Here is an 18,342-nt window from a genome sequence, read left to right as displayed (position 1 = left end):
TTCGAGGCGCTGATTATTATCTCGTTCAGTTGGTGAATTAATCAGATCTCCCTCCCGGTAGAGATCAATTGGTTACATTGTATCGTATGAATCACGATATAGATGTTATGTATATCACTTTTATTGCCTTCGAGTCATAATATCGCCGCAATTGAAATAATATCATGTGCAAAAATCTCTTTCAATTCATCCGAACAAAACATCGGCAATTTTATTTTTAAATTTCAATGAGCCATCCGTATTTCAATTGAATTCGTATATACGTGTACTCATCTGAAGTGCCTCACACTTCGGCGATTGAGATTGAGATCAAAATATATATTTGACAAAAGTACACCCAAAAGCGGTAATCATCACCGCAAGCGGCAATCATTTACACATGATCATCATCGCCGTCAATAGCACCAGCTTCAACATTGTGTGTTGCTTTCAAGTGGACGCGCTTAAGACGTTCCATTAACAAACAACAATAAAAAGTCCATTCATTGGACCGAGTGAAATGAAAATGCTTCGACGGATGACGATTTGATTTAAAACATAATTATGGCTACCATTTACGAGCCATTGTGTCTCCGTGCCCAGATGTACCACGAAATTGTGTAAGTAAAGCAGATAGAGAAAGAAAAATTGATTTAATGCTTGAGTATCATTTTGAAAATGTGTCTTTTGTCTGAATGTGGATTGAAACAAAAAAAAAACGACACTCAACAAAAGTGTTACGATTTTCGTCGCATTGTGGGAATTAGTTCACAAATGTGGTTGCGCACGCGATCGCCTGGCTAATTGTAATCAAATTGTGACCAAATCTGATATGTAGCAAATTGTGCTCTCGAAAAACTCTCGCCAGCTTCAATTGTATGTGACGCATATGTGTGTTTTTATGTTTATATGACATGATATTAATCAAAGCGGCTGTGTGTATTCTGTCAGTGAGCCGATTTCAAATGCCTTTTTATCTCTCACGCTTTGGAATTTGATGTGTGTGATTTTTGTTGTTGTTGTTGCTATAAGATAGATAGACACAAAGAGCTCTTTGCATTTTGGTGTCTCTATTTCAACATACGCCAAATTATTCGCCACTTGTGCTTTTCTAATGCGTAAATAAAACAAAAACCCGTTTTATTTTATTTTACATCCATTTGGTGGTGGTGCGGTGCTGTTGCCGCTTCTGGTGTGTATGCTTATTTCTATCCTCTGATTTTTTTTTCTCTCAATTCAATTTATTGCTTTTTGAAGATTTTTTGTCTGGTTCAGCAGCCAGCGTACATTTTTGCTCTACTCAATGCTATTAATCAACAATTTATCTTCCTCTTCAAACACCACAACAAAAAACGTAACAACAATGTTTACTTCTTCTTCTATCTCTCTCGCATTTTAACATATTTTTCTCGGGAATTTTTTGCAACAAAAATGTTGATAGAAAATCATCGCAATTGGCAACACCAATTGTAATGGCTTAATGACAAACTTGCTGCATTACGATTGAATAAGGCGAGAAATAAAAAGAAAAACAACACAGACTACACGATTCAATATGATGAATGTTGTGTGTGTGATGGCAATAAAAGTTGCAATGCTTGCATAAAAACGACAACCTTAACGTTCAATCAATTTATCTTCCGTTCGGACGCACACAAGAGAGATTGAAGATTCGATTTTGATTTTTGTATTCATAGTTTTGTGTGTGTGTTTGTATGTGTGTGGAATTTTGCGAATTTTATTGCCATATTCGGTTGTCACATTTTTATTGATTGAAATGAAGAAGCAAGTACATATTTTTAATGTCCATATGGCCATTTGACATGACAATTTAATTCTTGAAAAACTTTAAAAAGAAGTAAATTAGCTTTTATTGCTAATCGTTTCCGTTTTTTACTTTGAATAAAATAAACACCTACTATCTTTATAACGATGACATTTATTGAAAATGATGCAAATATTAAAAATTGATGAGATTTTAAATGAGATTTTTAATGGAAGATTTTGTCACTTTTCCTTATTTCGTTCTCATTCGCTTTTCCCTTCTTTCTCGAAAATCACATATTCGACTCTCCTCCCTTTCCTTGTTTGCCATTATTTACCTTACCCAATTTTTAATAACCGACTTTCATTAAAATATTATAATTCTTTCTGTCATCATAGCTTCTGACTATGGGGTCAGATGACTTCACATGAAGAGTGGATCGGAAATTACTCCTCGAGTAATTTTAAATTTACCACCCCTTGTATCGCCTACTATGTCTGTTGTACTCTCTCACTTCCACTCCCTCCGTCCTCCTCTATCCCCTTCCTCGCTCTTTCTCTCATTGTCCATTTCTCATTCGGTTTTAATCTTTGTGAATGCACTGTGTGCTCTGAAAAATGTCAGTGAATGATATGAAATATTGTGTAACCGTTTTTTTTTTGGTTCAACAAACTCAATGCCCATATATCTCTTTCAATGAATGAAATAAAACTATTACAAATCCCATATATCCAAATCCTGATCATTTTTCCACACATAAAATCAATTCATGAATTTTCATTTGCCGCGGCCATAGATTATACCATTTGTCGTATGGTATTTTGAATTTTTTGAAACGCTGGAATTTGATCTTTATTCATAGAACGAATATTGATTGGTAAAGAAATGGTTTACAATTTACGCATATTCATTTCGTTTTTCAAATCGTCGAATGATACGGTATATTAAATTAAATGACGGGAAAATATTTCGCGAAATTTGAGAGTACACCAAAAAATAAAAATAAAATAAACTGTACACACCACAAATAAATATACAATGAATGAAATAAGCGAAAGAGACGAAATGAAAAACAACAACCAAACACGTGCGTATGATAAACCGCTGTAGACACTGTGAGATTGTTTCGAATCGGACAACTGATAAAATTATGTGTATTTACGCATTTTTCTGCATAAATTTTCTTCCATATTTGAATTTAATACACGTCGCATATTTGGGAATGGCTATGGACGGACGGGCAAGGGACTGACCGCTTTTGCATTTGAATTGACGCGAATCAACAGGCGAGAGAGTGAGAATGTCGGAGTGAATGAGAGCGAAACTGTTATGGATTCTTATTTAATTTACTCTGACACTTTTGACAGATCATAAAATGCGATTACAAGAAAGTCAATCTTGCAATTCATATTTTGGTTTTTCTGCTCGTTTCTCTCTCTATCTCTATCTCCCTCTTTCTCTCACACACACTCACTCTGCCATTTGGTTTCGGTCTAGATTGTTTTTTCCTTCAGCAAATCGTTTTCCGTATTTAGTTTTGCTTTCATTCTGACAATGTGCATGTGTGTTGCTTTCTTCGGTTGGTGTGTGGTTTTTTCATTATTGCTGTCCATGGGCTTCTTTGCTTCGAAAAATCACTAATTATTTCAATCAACTAAAATAAAAGAGCCGAAAACACATTGACCGATCCAAAAAAGTGACTTGTCTTTATTGTTGCGGAATGTGATCGACGTATGTGCGAACAACAGCAACTATAAGGCGAAGAAGAAAAAAATACACACAATGCGCGCGACTGCTTTTTTCTCGGTTCACAGGTTTTTTTAAAGCACTAAGTAGTCTCATTCACTCACTCGCAATTTGGTTCATGCGTTTCGTGTAGAAGTAAAAAAAAACATAATCACCGGCCGAAACAATAATAATAATATCAGAAACGATGACGACAACGTCGACAAACAGCGGCCACAAACATCGGTGTGCACTTTCTTTCTTTTCTTCGACTTTTACTCGGCCAAGTTATATTTTGTTGTTGTTGTTGTTGCTTCTCTTTCGCTTGAAACATGAAATATGAAATGGCACACCAAACGCTGGGTGTTCGCTTTTGATAACGTAATTACATCATTGCGATCAATAGCAACAATAGTAACACAACACACAGCCGAAAACAAAAATCCAATCTTTTTTTATTTCTTTCAGCAATTTTTTTTACTCGTACTCCGTTTCACAGGTTCGCCTTTGTGTACACAAACACACCAGAAGAGAGCGAATACAGCGCGAACAACAGAAGAAACGAAGAAAAAAAGAATGTGTGTACTCTACCGAAAGATAAATCAAATGCGTGAATACGAAGATGAAATGGAAGCAATTTATGCAGATTTTCTTGCAGAAATGGATGACTGCCCCGTTTATCATTGTACACAAGTTTTACAGCTTCATTTCGAATTTCGTCTCGTCTTGTCTCGCATCGCCTTACCTTGTCGTAACGTTGTTGTTGTTGCTCACAATTGCATATCTTTTTTTGATTGCACGCGCTCACGCGCCTCGTCATTCACAAACTATGAATTACGTGGGAAAGTAATGAATATGTTTCGGAACAATGTGAACACTGTGCGATTGATATCGCCCAAATAAACGGCGCATTTTTATGATTGTGATTAGATAATCTAATGCCACATGCGGTGCGACTAACGAAAATACTAAAAAAGTCAGTGTGCAACTGATGAGAGATACAGTAAGTGAGCGACAGAGAGATCGTGGCAATTGAACATTTCTGCATAGAAAGTTGCAAGCTTTTCAAGTGGCTACACACTGATTAAGATTTGGCCAGCTTTTTCTCATCAATTACACAGTGAAAATGCAATTTTCAAACCATTCGACCATCAATGCCAATCAAACGTTCTTGACACAATCGTATCTCGTTTTGATACAAGTTTTCAGTCGTTTTAGTTGAATTGTTCAATGATATACCATTTTTCTTCGTTTTTGCTTTCCCATCGATTATCTTTGACATTACGATTTAAAAAATAAATTAACTGTTTCAGGGGTGCTATGGAACAATTCGACCTAAAACTGGTCGAATCTGGGTGAAATTAATTCCCTTAATTACGACCGAAAATATGCCCTCGATAGAGCGAGGGCTCCCTAAAGTTTTGGAGGTCCGAAAGGTTCGAATATATAATTCGCATAGACCCCATTGTACAGCATGAACCCCGAAATTATAAATGAAGCTGGAGGGCTTCTATCTGGTTCGTAATTTGGCAGCATGTCAATCGAATATCTGTCATTTATTCGACTTAACGGTGAATTCAAAAATCGGCTTACAATCGATTCATTTCAATAGAGTTGCCTTCTACTTCAATTCCCCAGCGACATGAACTGTTGCAATTGCATTCAAATTCAAGTTCGGAGTTTTAGTCCCATAAAAAATGCAATTGAATGGAACAATCTATTCAGCTGTTATATTCCAAATCCAATTGCGACTTGCAACTAAATCCAAACAAAGTTAATTTACATTCAACAAATTTTTCTTGCATTTTATGTTATTTCGAAAGTTAAAAAAATCCATCATGCTGTAATATGTGTTGCAATTTTATTACTTAGAAAGAGAGATATAATCTTTAGAAAAAGTGAAATTCCTTTTGAAAAACCATTGGAAAGTGACACCAACTAAGCGTACAATTGATTGCTACGAACAAAAAAATGCAATAATTCTTTACTTTCAATATGAAATACCTATGTTCTTCACTCGGTACTCTTTGAGCATTGCGGTGCAATTGACTTCAAATCAGAATCGAAGAAAAATCCAAGGCACCGGAACGTCTTTGAATGAAGTTCGTGCATTTTTGGCAAATTTATTTAAAACAAAAAAATAAATCTTCAAATGTATCAAATCAATATTTATCCAAATATATAAATTGGTCACAATTTCACACATATATTTGTGCTGATCTAAGTTAATTCACTTGCGTGTGTACCGTGCCGCTTTTACTGTGATATATACAATGGTTGTGTCCAGTACAACTCGTTCACTTGTGCGCACCCGTTGCCACCGCCGCCGCCGGATCAAAAAAGCCATGCCGACATTTTACATAACACACATATCTCGGGCCAATATGAAACGTTTACGGTCGCACTCACTCTCAACAGAAATATATTTGATCGAGAAAATGCACCAAATATACACATGTATTACATATTGTATATAATACGTTTCGAAGTCATTGGAATTAAGTTGATAATAACCTGGCAACAACTGACAGCCGGCAATGAGAAACGCAGTGGGAATCGATGAAAAGCCATTCATGAAAAGCCTACGCTATGCTCTCGAAAAAAGCTGACACTTTACAACAACACAATACTCGCACATATATACACACACACATGTATCGAGAGTGAGATGTAGAGCGTGCTGAACCCTTTCTTTCTTTTGGCGTGCCCGGTGTTTTTTTTTCTCTTCTGTTCGGGTTTGAGATCGAGATCGTCGATTTCTTTTAGCGCCTTAAGCACATGGACCAAACATCACACGGCCAGTGACCAATATACACATTTTTAACAAGAGAATAAGAGTAGCGCGCCGTTTTTATTGCGATTTCTTTGATTGGCGCGCATTTTCGATTCTTAAGCTGTCGACCACATAAGCTGCAACTGTGAAATTGCATTTTTGTTGAAGAAAGTGCATTGCATTTTTTTTGTTTGTTTCTCACTCTCTATTAATTGCAATTGATTGTGTTATGTATGTGATTCAAGTAAAATGCGATCGCATAATTCCCATGTGTCCATACGAGTCGATGCGAAAATGTGCAGCAACATTTGTATGGGTGTTTTAAAAAAAAGCAAGCCGTTGAGTATCAAGATCGCGAACTCTTTGAAAATCATAACAACTCAGTGTGTATGACAACACAAAATGCACTGAACCGAAAAAAAACCCAACACGATTGAATGGGACAACGATATGCGAAAAATGCAGCACGATGATAGGCTGTGGCTGTCGAAGACAACGACGATACATAGAGCAAAAACATTAAACAGTGAAAATTGATGAATGAGCATTTGTATCGGCTTTGAAAATACATTGTATTTGGGTGCGAGCACCATATTAGTGGTGCCACCGCCGCCACATCACAACTAAATGTTAAAAACTATTTTGCAGAGACGAGAAAAAAAAACAGTAGTGCCGACAATAAATAGTAGTTCCAAATATGTTCAACAGCATAAAGTAGAAAATCGACAAATGCGCGTTCGTTCGCGCTCACGCTATTTCACAAACAACAACAACAACAACAAAAATATTCATCGAAAACATTACTGATTATGTAGCATGTTTTTGCGTATGCTGCAATCGAATGTGTGTATTTTTTTTCGCTACCAGTGTCCACTACATTCGACTTCTAGTAGTCGTTTAATTCTTCGGATTAATTTTTGTTGTTGGTTTGAATCATCGCACGGCGACAGTGTGTCAAAATAATGTTTTTTGACCATTTGCGGCTGCCGATAAATCGCGCCAAATTGAATTCAAAGGAGAGAGAAGAGCGAGAGAGAACAAGATTATCTTAATCCCAAGTGCCTTCAACATGTACACTATTCACGCGCTCGATTCGCCTAGAAAATAATTCACCAAATGGCCAATGTTTGCATCGACTACTTTTTTTTATTTATAAAAAGAATATGCACACAATGGAATTGTGTCTGAGATAAGACTGTGTACGCAATTGGCGTTCGCAACTATTTGATGAATAAGAGGTACGTGTTATGCACTGTGTGTTTTCTGCTGATTTCAAATTTTGACGCGACCACATTTTGAAAGAGTACATTCAGTGTTACACAGTCGTGTTGCTGTGTATTGCATCCAGAATACCGTATCCCGGTGGCAGCGATGACGATGGCCAACGTTCCGAATCACAGCCATTAATGGCCAATAAACATCATATTATGTGTACCATGTCTCTGATGTATGTATCGCACGATAGTTGTGTATGCACATATATCGTATGTGTACCAAAACGTAATTGATACAGGTTTTGTGTGTGCCTTTTTTTCTCTCTCTTCTCTTCAGTATTATTAACATTCATTTATGAATTGTTGTTGTCACCGCATAATGCATCAATGTTGTGTTGTTTCGATCTTTTTTTTTGTCTCTGTGTGACTGTTTGTTGTTCATGTTTTTTGTCGTTTGATCGTTTGGTCTCTCGTATAATAATAATTCAACTGCCTTGTATCGTATACTTTTTTTTATTCATCTTATTTCTATTTCACTTGTGCTCCATTTTTTTCTCTTCTTACACTCTTTCAGTGTCGATTTGATTTACTTTTAGAAGCGTACACACACATCAACCGAAGACAAGAAATAACTCGTTGAAAGCAATGCGAACAAAAAGTGGCAGCACCAAGTTGCATAGTCACATACAATTACTTTGAGATAGAGAGATTATAATTGCACTTGGGATCTTTTTTATTATTATTATTATTCAGCTATTCAATCATAAAACATAAATGTTCTCAAATCAACGGAATATGTTTTTTTCTCTTCAGAAACGATGCTTGCAAATCACACACCAACTAATAAATTTGCATATTCGATTAATTTTGAATTGAAACACTCATACATGTATTTTTTTTGATCATAACACTCGGTACCATAGCTGCTCAATTCATTTCGCGAAAGACAAAAAAAAACAATATCAATATTTTCGTACAGGAGGCATTCATTTTAATAGCATACTTTGCTCCCCTTTCAATCTCTGAATTGTGTGTGGAATATGTCACAAATCGGTATGCACCATTCGCTCATGCCAACATACACGCACACACAAAACGGTAAGCAGTAACAGTGTAACTTGTTGTAGGTGCACGCGTGAAGATTGATTATATCATTTTATGTTCTACATGCATCATAAAGATAATAGATTGGCCTGAGATGGCGAGAGAGTGCCAAAGCATAGAGAAAGAGCACAACAAAACAAAAAAAAGTTGTTGTTACGATCGCGCGCGAGCGCATGCAATCAGTTCACATATATACACAAGTAGTTTTACTCTCGCATCACACACAGCATCGAGTGCACCGTTGCAACCACACCGATGGTGTATCACTTGCACTTTAGATCAAAATTAATCATACGACATTAACAACAGCAGCAGCACAAAAAGCGTATGTATGTTTATGTTGCGGCCGACGCTTTACGCATTTTTTTTTTGTATTTTGCCAAGAACACACTGACCACATGAAAACCAATTGAAATTGAATAAAACAGAAGAGAACATAACACCCAAAAGAATTACCATGTGAGGCTGTATTGTGTCCGTCGAATGCGACCCTCGCAATTTGATTTGAACACGAATCGCAATCGCGCACTCTCTCTTTCTCTCTCTCTCTACTCACTAAATCGAGCATATCTTTAGAGCAATGAATCCATCCAATTTGATTTCCAATGGATATATCAATCACATGCCATTTTCAATCACACAACCGCCGGTGTAATATGAGGATCGTTAATTTTATTATCATAATTATAGTGAAAATAGATTTTACTATATTGAGATCTTAACAACTCTAAAGATTTCTTTTGAATGAAAGAAACGTGGCTGAAAGAGAGAAGAAGAAAAAACTTGCTATCACATCACATCGTTGTCCATTTGAATCATATTGCAGATATTGGAGCGCTCTCTGTCTTTCTTCTTTCTTCGGTGTCCTCGTCATCTCATTTCGATTTCGTTTCAGCGTAAAAATAGATTTTAAAGAAAGTGAACGTGATGATTAGCTTTTTTACAGTACAATTAAAGAATTTCTATTCTTCACGAACGATTTGAATTGTAAATGGAGTAGATTTTTTTTTATATTTTATTTATCTTGGAAGAATTTTCAAATTGAAGAACAACTTGATCAAACTGAAGACAACAGTGTAATCAAGATTGTGAAATTTATTTCGAAAAAAATTGATCAAAGAATGTTCCAATGTGTTTTGAGTTCGTTAGAAGTACGATTTTTTTTTCTTAGTGGAAATCGATTTCAGATATTTATTCTAATTCTCCCATTTAAATTTCAAATGACTGAATTAAAAAATACGAAGAAAAATGGTGAACTTCATCATTATTTATTAGCACTTTTTCACTAAATACAGTGAAATGAAAACTCGTTAAAACTCGTTTTTTAATTTTCTAGTTTTTGCCGAAGGTTCAAAATTTATTGACAATTTTTAAAGACTTTTTTTAAGGAAGTGCATCGAAACATGTTCCAATTAGGTGAGAATTTTTCTGGCACTCTTTTTTTCAATTTTTTTTTCGAAATTTGTCACTTCTCGCTCTGACAGTTTGTGGTGATCCCCTTGTTATGCCATAACGGCCCATTGGCAAATGAAACTGCACTGAATTCTAAAGATTTTCCACTTGTTTTGAATGTTTACTGAGACGATGCAGTTTTGTTTCTGTTGTTTCAAGTAATTTGACCCACTTTTTGCCATGGTGCAAACAACGCGTGGCAAGACCTGTGCGCGCAAACACATTGTTTGTTTGTTTCTTTTTTATGAATGAATTGTTGATAATAGAGAATTCATCTTTGACAAGTTCAAATTGGGCTCAAGTGTCTGTATAACAAAAAATAGGCCAACGTCATAATGGTTGGAAATGCAAAGTGATGGAGAAATCGGCGTTCGTTTCTTTTTTTTTTCTTTCGTAGTGTGCCCTCACTTTAGTCAAGACATTTTCAATTCGATATGATCGCAATCAATCACAATATGCACATGGCATTCATTTGCGAATGCAATGAAAAATATTCACATACAATTCCACACACAAACAACATATAACAGAAAAAAAATTCACTCACTCACACGAGATTCATGCCTATGATAGAGAATTTGTGATATTGGTCAAGTGATAAAGCAGGCAAACGGCAAAATTAATCAGATGCATAATAAATATAGTTGGGATCAATGATAACAATAATAAAAATCAATTCGCATAAGCGAAACGAAATAATAAAAAGAAGAAGAAGAAAATCCACATTGTCGTTCATTCAACTTCGTATAATTTGTTCTAAGCTTCATATTAATCTTGGAGTCTTATCAGTTTACATATTAGCCTCCTTCTAGACTCCAAAGTTGGATTTGCACTAAAAGCACACATTTTATACACAAAACACAAAAAAATACCACGAGCTCACCGACTTAATTGGAAGGCAAATCGACATATTTTTTTTCTTCATTTCATTGTAATTGTTGTCTTTGTAGTATTATTATTTTTTTGCTCTCTTTAAAACAATAACCGTTATAAATGATATCAGCTTAACACATATACACTCGCTAGCACACACCATCTGTGGTTACCGGTCAAAAAAATAAATGAAAGTTTAAAACCAAAAAATAAATGACATGGAATTTTATGAAAATTTGAACGTTATCGAATTATTTTCACTTCACTTAGACAAAAAGAATTTGCAAATTGTGCGAGACAACGAAAAAAAAATATATGTATTGACAAAAATCAATTAAAACTTACAATATTGATCACTTTATAATTATTTAAAATAAACACGATGGTTTTGATTTTCTTTGGATTTTTTTTTCTTTTTTGTAAATGCTGAGGAAAATTACAATTTCAAACGAAAAAAATCGCTGCTCAGCGATATGAAAATGGTATAACAAAAAATATATATTATTTTTTGTCTTTAACTATAAAATACACAACCGTCGTGAACCGCCGCTAAGTTAATTCTGTTTATCGTGCACACCATAGACCAGCATAACCGTTTTCTCAACTCACATGCCGCAACCCAGCCAACCATTTAGCAACCAACCGAAAAGAAGAGAGAAACAACAACAACAAAATCAGCAATACAACCAATACCAAGCATGTGAATAAATACAAAACACGGCGGCAATAAATGTGTATGCAGTCGCGCATTTACACGGCATTATACACACTATGTGTGTTGCTGAAAAGCGAATAAAAAGCATAAAAAAGCACACACGCGAATGTGCACTTCATAAGCATATATTAAACGACCAAACTGAACACACACAGTGCACACAACAACGACGAAGACGAAAGCGGCGGCAACATAAACATTGGCTAGAAAGAGTGAGCACGATTTGGCTACACAGAGAGGCTAAGAAAAACATATCACACATATCTCTCATCAAAGCCAATCTCTTTTCTATAGTTGGTTGGTGTCGACGAGCAAATAAACGAGCCACCGCCAGTGAGAGTGAGAACGAAGAGTGACAGACCAAGAGAGAAAGTGAAAAAGATAAAGTGTGAGCGAGAGAGAAATGACGAGAGATAGAGAGAAAGAAAAGACGTGAGAGAGAGGAGGCTAGAGAGAGAGAGAGAGAATAAGTGAAAAAAGAGAGAGAAATAGAGAACGTGAGAGAGATACAATAAGAAAGAGAGTGCGCGCCGTTGTAATATCGTGATATGTATGACTATGAAGTGGGCTTATGTGAATATTGAGCCGATGCTTTTTCTCTCTAGTTTTGCTTTTTAGTTTGTTGTTTGCGTCCAACTCATTGCACGTTTGCCAGCTTATCCATAGCCAAAGTTCCAATCAGCATTTTGCAAATGGATCCCCGCACATATTCGATCAGGCCAAAAGATCATAGCCAAAACATAAACAACAATAAAATGCAAAATAGAGGAACCGTTTTGCTTATCCAATAAACAATAAAAGCGAAACAATTTATGGCCATTTAACTCAATGCTCAATGAATGATTTGTTTTAATTTTATGTGTTTGCTGCACAAGCCGGTGTGCACAAAAATTGTAAGATAGACAGACGGCAAGAGCACAAAAGGAGAAAAGGAGACCGAAAAAACACATATGCCAACGAATACGTACTCTCTTGATATCATCGCGCACAAACGAGCTTGATTTCCTTCAAATTGATTACGAACGCGTATATAGGTTTCTATTGAATGCATTCGCATTGGGTTTCAACTCTGTTCACTCCTTCTCATTCCATTGATTTATGGTTGCAAGCAAATACTTCACTCTCTGCGTGCCGATTTTTTTTTCTCCGAATGATTTGGCCATATCTTTTATCATTTCAACAATAGATTTATTCAGCATATATATTTTATAATATACTTTATGAATTTTGGCCTATAAATAAATGCTTCAAGTTGCACAAATCATAAATTGTTCATCTCTTTTTTCCCATTCCATTTGAAATCGTCAACGATACAACGTAACTATATCATCATCATATAAATGCAAATTTTAATATCATTTTGATCGAATCGCAATGATAACACTGACTCTTTTTTTTCTCAATCTTGTGTGGAAAACACACAACGACCTAACGCAACGATAATCAACTATGTCTTTATTCATTTTATGTGACCGTTTGCATTTTGACACATATTTTTTTTATTGTTGCATTACCCTACCCTGCGTTCATACGAATATAGCCCGGCACGAAAAATCATTTTTGGTTTTTTGCTCTCTTCATTCATTGGTTTTCTGTTTGAAACAATACCATTGTAACTTCGTCAACCCACTGAAAGCATACGCTGCGAAATATAAACGAACCCAGGCCACCTTCAACTTAACTCTGAATTTTAATTGACCATCCGCTCTGCAAATACGAGATTCATTTTATGCGTTATTATTATTATGATTCGTCTATTCGTTCGCAAAAATTGTGTAAAATAAAAATTGAATTTATGAAGATGATGAAAAAAGGTCATTTCATATGTAACACGGATGGCGAAAGTTGAAACACAAATATGTCGCATCAAACGCAAAAAAAATGTATCTTATCTCTTTTATCATTCAGTATAACATCTTTCGCGCGGCTTGTGGCATCCAAATCGATTTTTTATACTAAAGACACACACAATTATGTCTAGTGTTTTTTTCGATAAACTTACCGAAAAAGGTGACATTAAATAAACGATATAGATTTTTTTATTGCAATTGAATCAACCAGACTTGATATTTTGATTTTGTAAAAGAAAATTAATGGTTTTTTTTTAGTAAATTCAATTTTAATTGGTATTCTGGAATTTTTGCGTTTGTAAATAAATCGGTGGGAATAAAAAGGTAACAACATACTTCAGATGTAATCAACTTACCCCCATATTTCGTTTGGGAAAATTGCTTTATGATTGAGAAAAAGATGAGATGCGAAACTACTTTGTTATTCACACCAATTAAAATTATATCGAATGAGCTGAATTAATTTTTCAAAAAACAAAAAAAAATAAAGTCAAAATAAATCAGAAACTATAGACCCGTAAAAATCAAAAACAGTCGGTAGTTCAAACATGAAGTTTAATCGACTACCTTAATGACTTAAAAATATTAATAATTAATATTAAGTAGAATAATTAATAATTTATAAATAGAATTAATTGTCGATTCTTGAATATTTAGCTTTGACAATGGTATTTCACGGGTTGACTTTTCATCACACTAAAACGGTTGCGCGTACCGCTGTCCACTGTGATAGAAATGAAGCCCGTGCTTTTCGTAAAAATTCAGTTACTTTTATTATACGGTTTTTGATTGAAATTCAATCATTTTCATTTTTTTTAATCCATGAACTAATCCATTATCCATTTGATCCGAGAAATTTCAATTGGAATTCGTAAAATAGTCAGAAGAAGCATTGTCTGACTGAGTGGTTTTTTTTATTTCAAAACGAAATTGAGACTAAGTTCAATTCAGTTCTCTATGCAAATAGAATGATTTCGAAAACTGTCTTTTCGAAGCTCAAAGCCCAATTTCGTCAGTGTTGATGTCTTTTCACTTTGAAATGGGACCAGTTAACCCTTTAACCTTTTTCATGCATTTGCTTGCACAATAATTTTCTTCACTTGCACAAAATGAACACAAATTTAGTAGTGCGACCGCCTTACGGTTCTGTTTCACAGAAAATAAAAATTGCCTATTCATACGGCATATGCTTGAAATAAAAATATGAAGAAATTGAAGAAAAAAAAAATCCGTTAAACTATGTTCTACGATATGAAATGTTCGATTCAATTTCTTAATGATGTGGATTTTGTTTGGCTTTTGAATTATAAAGTTGGCCAAGAAATAACTTTTGAAAACAAAAATCAAAGTTAGCTAATATATAGGCACATGTATATAGTTCAGCTCTTGAATTATAGAGGTCTCCACGAAGTTTGAAAGCTTCTTGTCAGACTTTCGGTCATTAGTTCGAAATGATCAAAGATAGAATGGAAACACAATAAATATAAGATTAAATAGTTAAAGTTTATTATTTTTTATAAAAATCACTATTCGATTCGAAGCGTAGGAAATGTGTGTCTATTTTTTATAGGTGGAAGCACCTTGCCGTGCTAATTCATCAGCTCGTTCGTTGCCGCGAATGCCAATGTGTGCTGGTACATATTTCCATTGAATATTCATCTGTGAATTATCGGCGATGACTTGATCTAATTTACGAAAATCGTGTTCATTCTTCACTGGTCCGCCGCTGCTCAATCGCCAATTACGTTTTTTCCAGTTGACCATCCACTCTGTCACCGCTTTTATCACAAATTGCGAATCGGAATTGATGCACAATTTTTTTATACCGCAACCGGCTGCTAAATGTATCGCCTTTGTCACACCCTGGATTTCACCACGATTATTTGTTGCTGGACCTATCACCGGTTCTGCTGCATTCCTGTTCCAATAGACAATGTTTTAGTTCTTTTTTGTCGAATTGACAAGAAATGGGATTCTATTCAAGAAATGGTTCAGTTGTTTCCTCGGAAGGCATGAATCATTTTATTGAATTTATGGAGAAATACTTGAGGCCAATAATGTATTTCACAACAGTGTAATTACATTGCCATGCATGAGAACAAACAAACTAAAATAAAACTAAAGTGAGTTCTCGACTTCCGAATTTTGAAGAGTTGCCATCAATTCATTTTCTTTGTTTAAATAAAAAGTGTACGTACAATGCATGCCCTTCGCCAAAATAAACTCCAAAACCTGCAATCGCATTAGGTTTGCCGTTGTTTTCGCACGAACCATCGGTGTAAACATGTACATAACCTTCGTCATCTTCCAGAAAATGGTGACCACCATAATTTTTCATTTGTTTTATATTTGACGTAAAATCGGTGGTTTTGTCCTCGTTAATTTTTGATTTTTTGGTCGTCGTCCCAGTACCTGTACTACTCGAGTCACCGCGAGTCCGTTTGTTACTTATTCTTGTGTTCTGAAATTAAAATCTAATAATAAAAATCCAATTCGATCCATTCAAATTGAGACGTGTATTTTTCAATAAAAACTCACCAAACTTGTCGCAGTCTGTGTAAGTGTAGAAAGTGTAGTCTTCGGTCGTTTTTGGTCTATGAATTGATTTGCTTCGGCTTCAGTTTTGAATTTCTTGAAAATGGCTCCAGTAAACCCTTTCACCTGCGTCTCACATTCTGGCCTATTTAACGAAAATAATTTTCATTCAATTCGTTTTCTTTGAAATTTGAAATCGCTTTGCTTTCTTATAATTGTGTTAACTTCGAAAAATTAACCGCAACTACTCGTTCAAGAAAATTTAATCTTAATTCAACTAATTCACAAAAAATCTTAAAACAAAACATTTTCGTAGAGAATTTCTTGTTTAAAAATAATTATTGAAATACCATGTATCAAAAATGCCGACACTTCTGCCATGAGCAACCGCATAAAATGGCATTTTTGTTAATGATTTGCGCAATAAACTGTACATATACACAATGAAAGTGTGTTACTTTCTGAATTCAAAATTAAACTACAACACTAACGATAAATTCAAAACAAAATTTATTACGAAGAAGCAGCAAATGTTTACTGTGATGAAAACAAATGCACGTCGAACAGATGTATGAGAATGACATTTCAGCGGGCAACGTGTGTCAAAACAAAAAGTCGATGTCTGTGCTTCATCATGTTTTTGGACGATAGATGGCGTTATGTGTGCGTGTGCTTTGCATTGAATTTCACAAATAAATCGAACGATACCGACTTTAAATTTAGAATTAATATCAACAAATGTTTGTACACCGAAAAACAAAACAACCACAAAATTGACACACAAATTTAACGATGCCATAAAATGGATTCTATTTTAGCGTCAACATGTTGAATTTCGATATTTTTTTCCCCCATTTTTCATTGGGAGTGAGTCTTTTTTTTAAATTGTAAATTTGTTTACATTACGATTTTGGCGATTCAAATTTATGATGAAATACAAATTACGCACTCATTTTCTGGATAATTGTATAATTAAATGTATCAGACCCAATGCAAATGCTCACCCGGTTAGTGTAGAAATTTTATGCGATTATCGCGTGATGAACTATTTTTGGTTTCGCTGCAATTATGGACATCATTCAATTTAATAAAACTAACGAACAAAAATTGGTTGGTGTGGCATACACATTATTTATTTCAAATGGTATTGCATATTCCTTGCGAAATACTGCGTCAAATGTTGTGAGAAAAACCAAAACGCAATAAGACATGAACACGTTTGTTGAGAAGAATTATGTATATACGGTGTGTTTCATTTATGGAATTTATTAATTTATATATGCTTATGTGACAAGCTCAAACATTTGTTTGCTTATCGTTTTTGATATCAACAAATACTACGAATTAATATCAAATAATAGCAACAATAACATGACATCAACACGGGTTAGTTCTGAAAACAAATTGAATGAGAAGAGATAGAGAAAGAGCGATAGGAACAGTCCAATTGCAATATCAATGTGCTTGTTATTAAAAAAAATACCGCAAAAAGTAGTCAACATAATGTCACATTCAAGAAAATACTGTTAACTATCATCATTTGTATCAATAAATTATTTACAATTGAAATGTCGAGCAAAAGCGATTGAAATCTGAAAGTTTGTTCAAAACTTCCATCGAATCGAGAGGCCCTCCCACTTCAATAATTGATTCATGCGTTTAATTAAAGTTGCAATGTGTTTCTTTTTCCCGTTCTATCCTTTTCGGCCTACTAATAGCACACCACACACATATCAAAACATCGTGTTATTATTCTATTAAAAATAATTAACCCAGAGAGTGTACGGATAAAAATGATTGTTTTCTTACTCAGTCTCTAATGCTCGGAGATGCTTGGCCATGTGGCATTCTGATTAGACTGTCCCTTAAAATTGTGTTTGGCTGAAATTTGGTCGCTTTCACCCATGAATAATTTTTCATATGATGTGTAGTCCGGTGTATCGATAATAGAGAATGATAATGCCGTACCGTCTTTTTCCAAAAAAAAAAAATTACTTTAGTGAAACAAATGCCAGAATGCTTTCAAGTAGTTGATATTTATACGGTGATGATTTCATTTATACGGTCAAAATTGATCGGATTCAGTCATTGAAAAAGGGTTAGAAAAAATTGCTATGAAAATGACAGAGTTCAAACAATATAAATCGTTCAAAGATTGTTGCGGGACAGTCTAATTCTGATATAAAAATAGACCATTTTATTGGCTGACACCAATAAAGACAACGGCATCATCAGTTTGCGTAAAAATCTGTCTGCATTTTCAACGAATTGCTTTGTTTTGTTTTTTTTTTTTCACTCGAATGTGTGTGTGTTTTGTATCTATCCTTTTCAGAACCCTCTTTCCATGCTTGGACGTC

The 18,342-nt window shown here is 34.8% G+C and overlaps 2 protein-coding genes across 3 annotated transcripts in view; both read right to left on the bottom strand.

The window, feature by feature from the left end:
• The window catches only part of LOC116345843, a 75,653-nt gene extending 64,225 nt beyond the window's left edge, over positions 1-11,428 (bottom strand). The window contains exon 1 of one of the 2 annotated variants that reach the window (XM_031775553.1): positions 11,231-11,428. The gene's annotated coding sequence lies outside the window, so the exon portion shown is untranslated. Of the gene's footprint in view, positions 1-10,895; positions 10,951-11,230 lie in introns of those variants that run through there. The other variant, XM_031775554.1, reaches the window with a different exon arrangement.
• Positions 11,429-14,934: 3,506 nt separating this feature from the next.
• On the bottom strand, positions 14,935-16,544 carry LOC116345809 (ribonuclease H1-like). The gene is made up of 4 exons (XM_031775499.1): positions 16,336-16,544; positions 15,989-16,130; positions 15,649-15,911; positions 14,935-15,368 (listed from the first exon to the last, which is right to left on the bottom strand). The coding sequence occupies exons 1-4, from the start codon at positions 16,419-16,421 to the stop codon at positions 15,008-15,010; spliced, it is 852 nt and encodes a 283-aa protein (XP_031631359.1). The 5' UTR covers positions 16,422-16,544; the 3' UTR covers positions 14,935-15,007.
• Positions 16,545-18,342: the final 1,798 nt, after the last annotated feature.

The sequence above is a fragment of the Contarinia nasturtii genome, unplaced genomic scaffold (assembly GCF_009176525.2).
Source record: "Contarinia nasturtii isolate CC-2019 unplaced genomic scaffold, AAFC_CNas_1.1 Cnas_scaffold_1371, whole genome shotgun sequence".
In the NCBI taxonomy this organism is placed as follows: Eukaryota; Metazoa; Arthropoda; class Insecta; order Diptera; family Cecidomyiidae; genus Contarinia; species Contarinia nasturtii.
The sequence above is the reverse complement of the archived record's forward strand: the minus strand, read 5'-3'. Positions and strand labels throughout refer to the sequence as shown.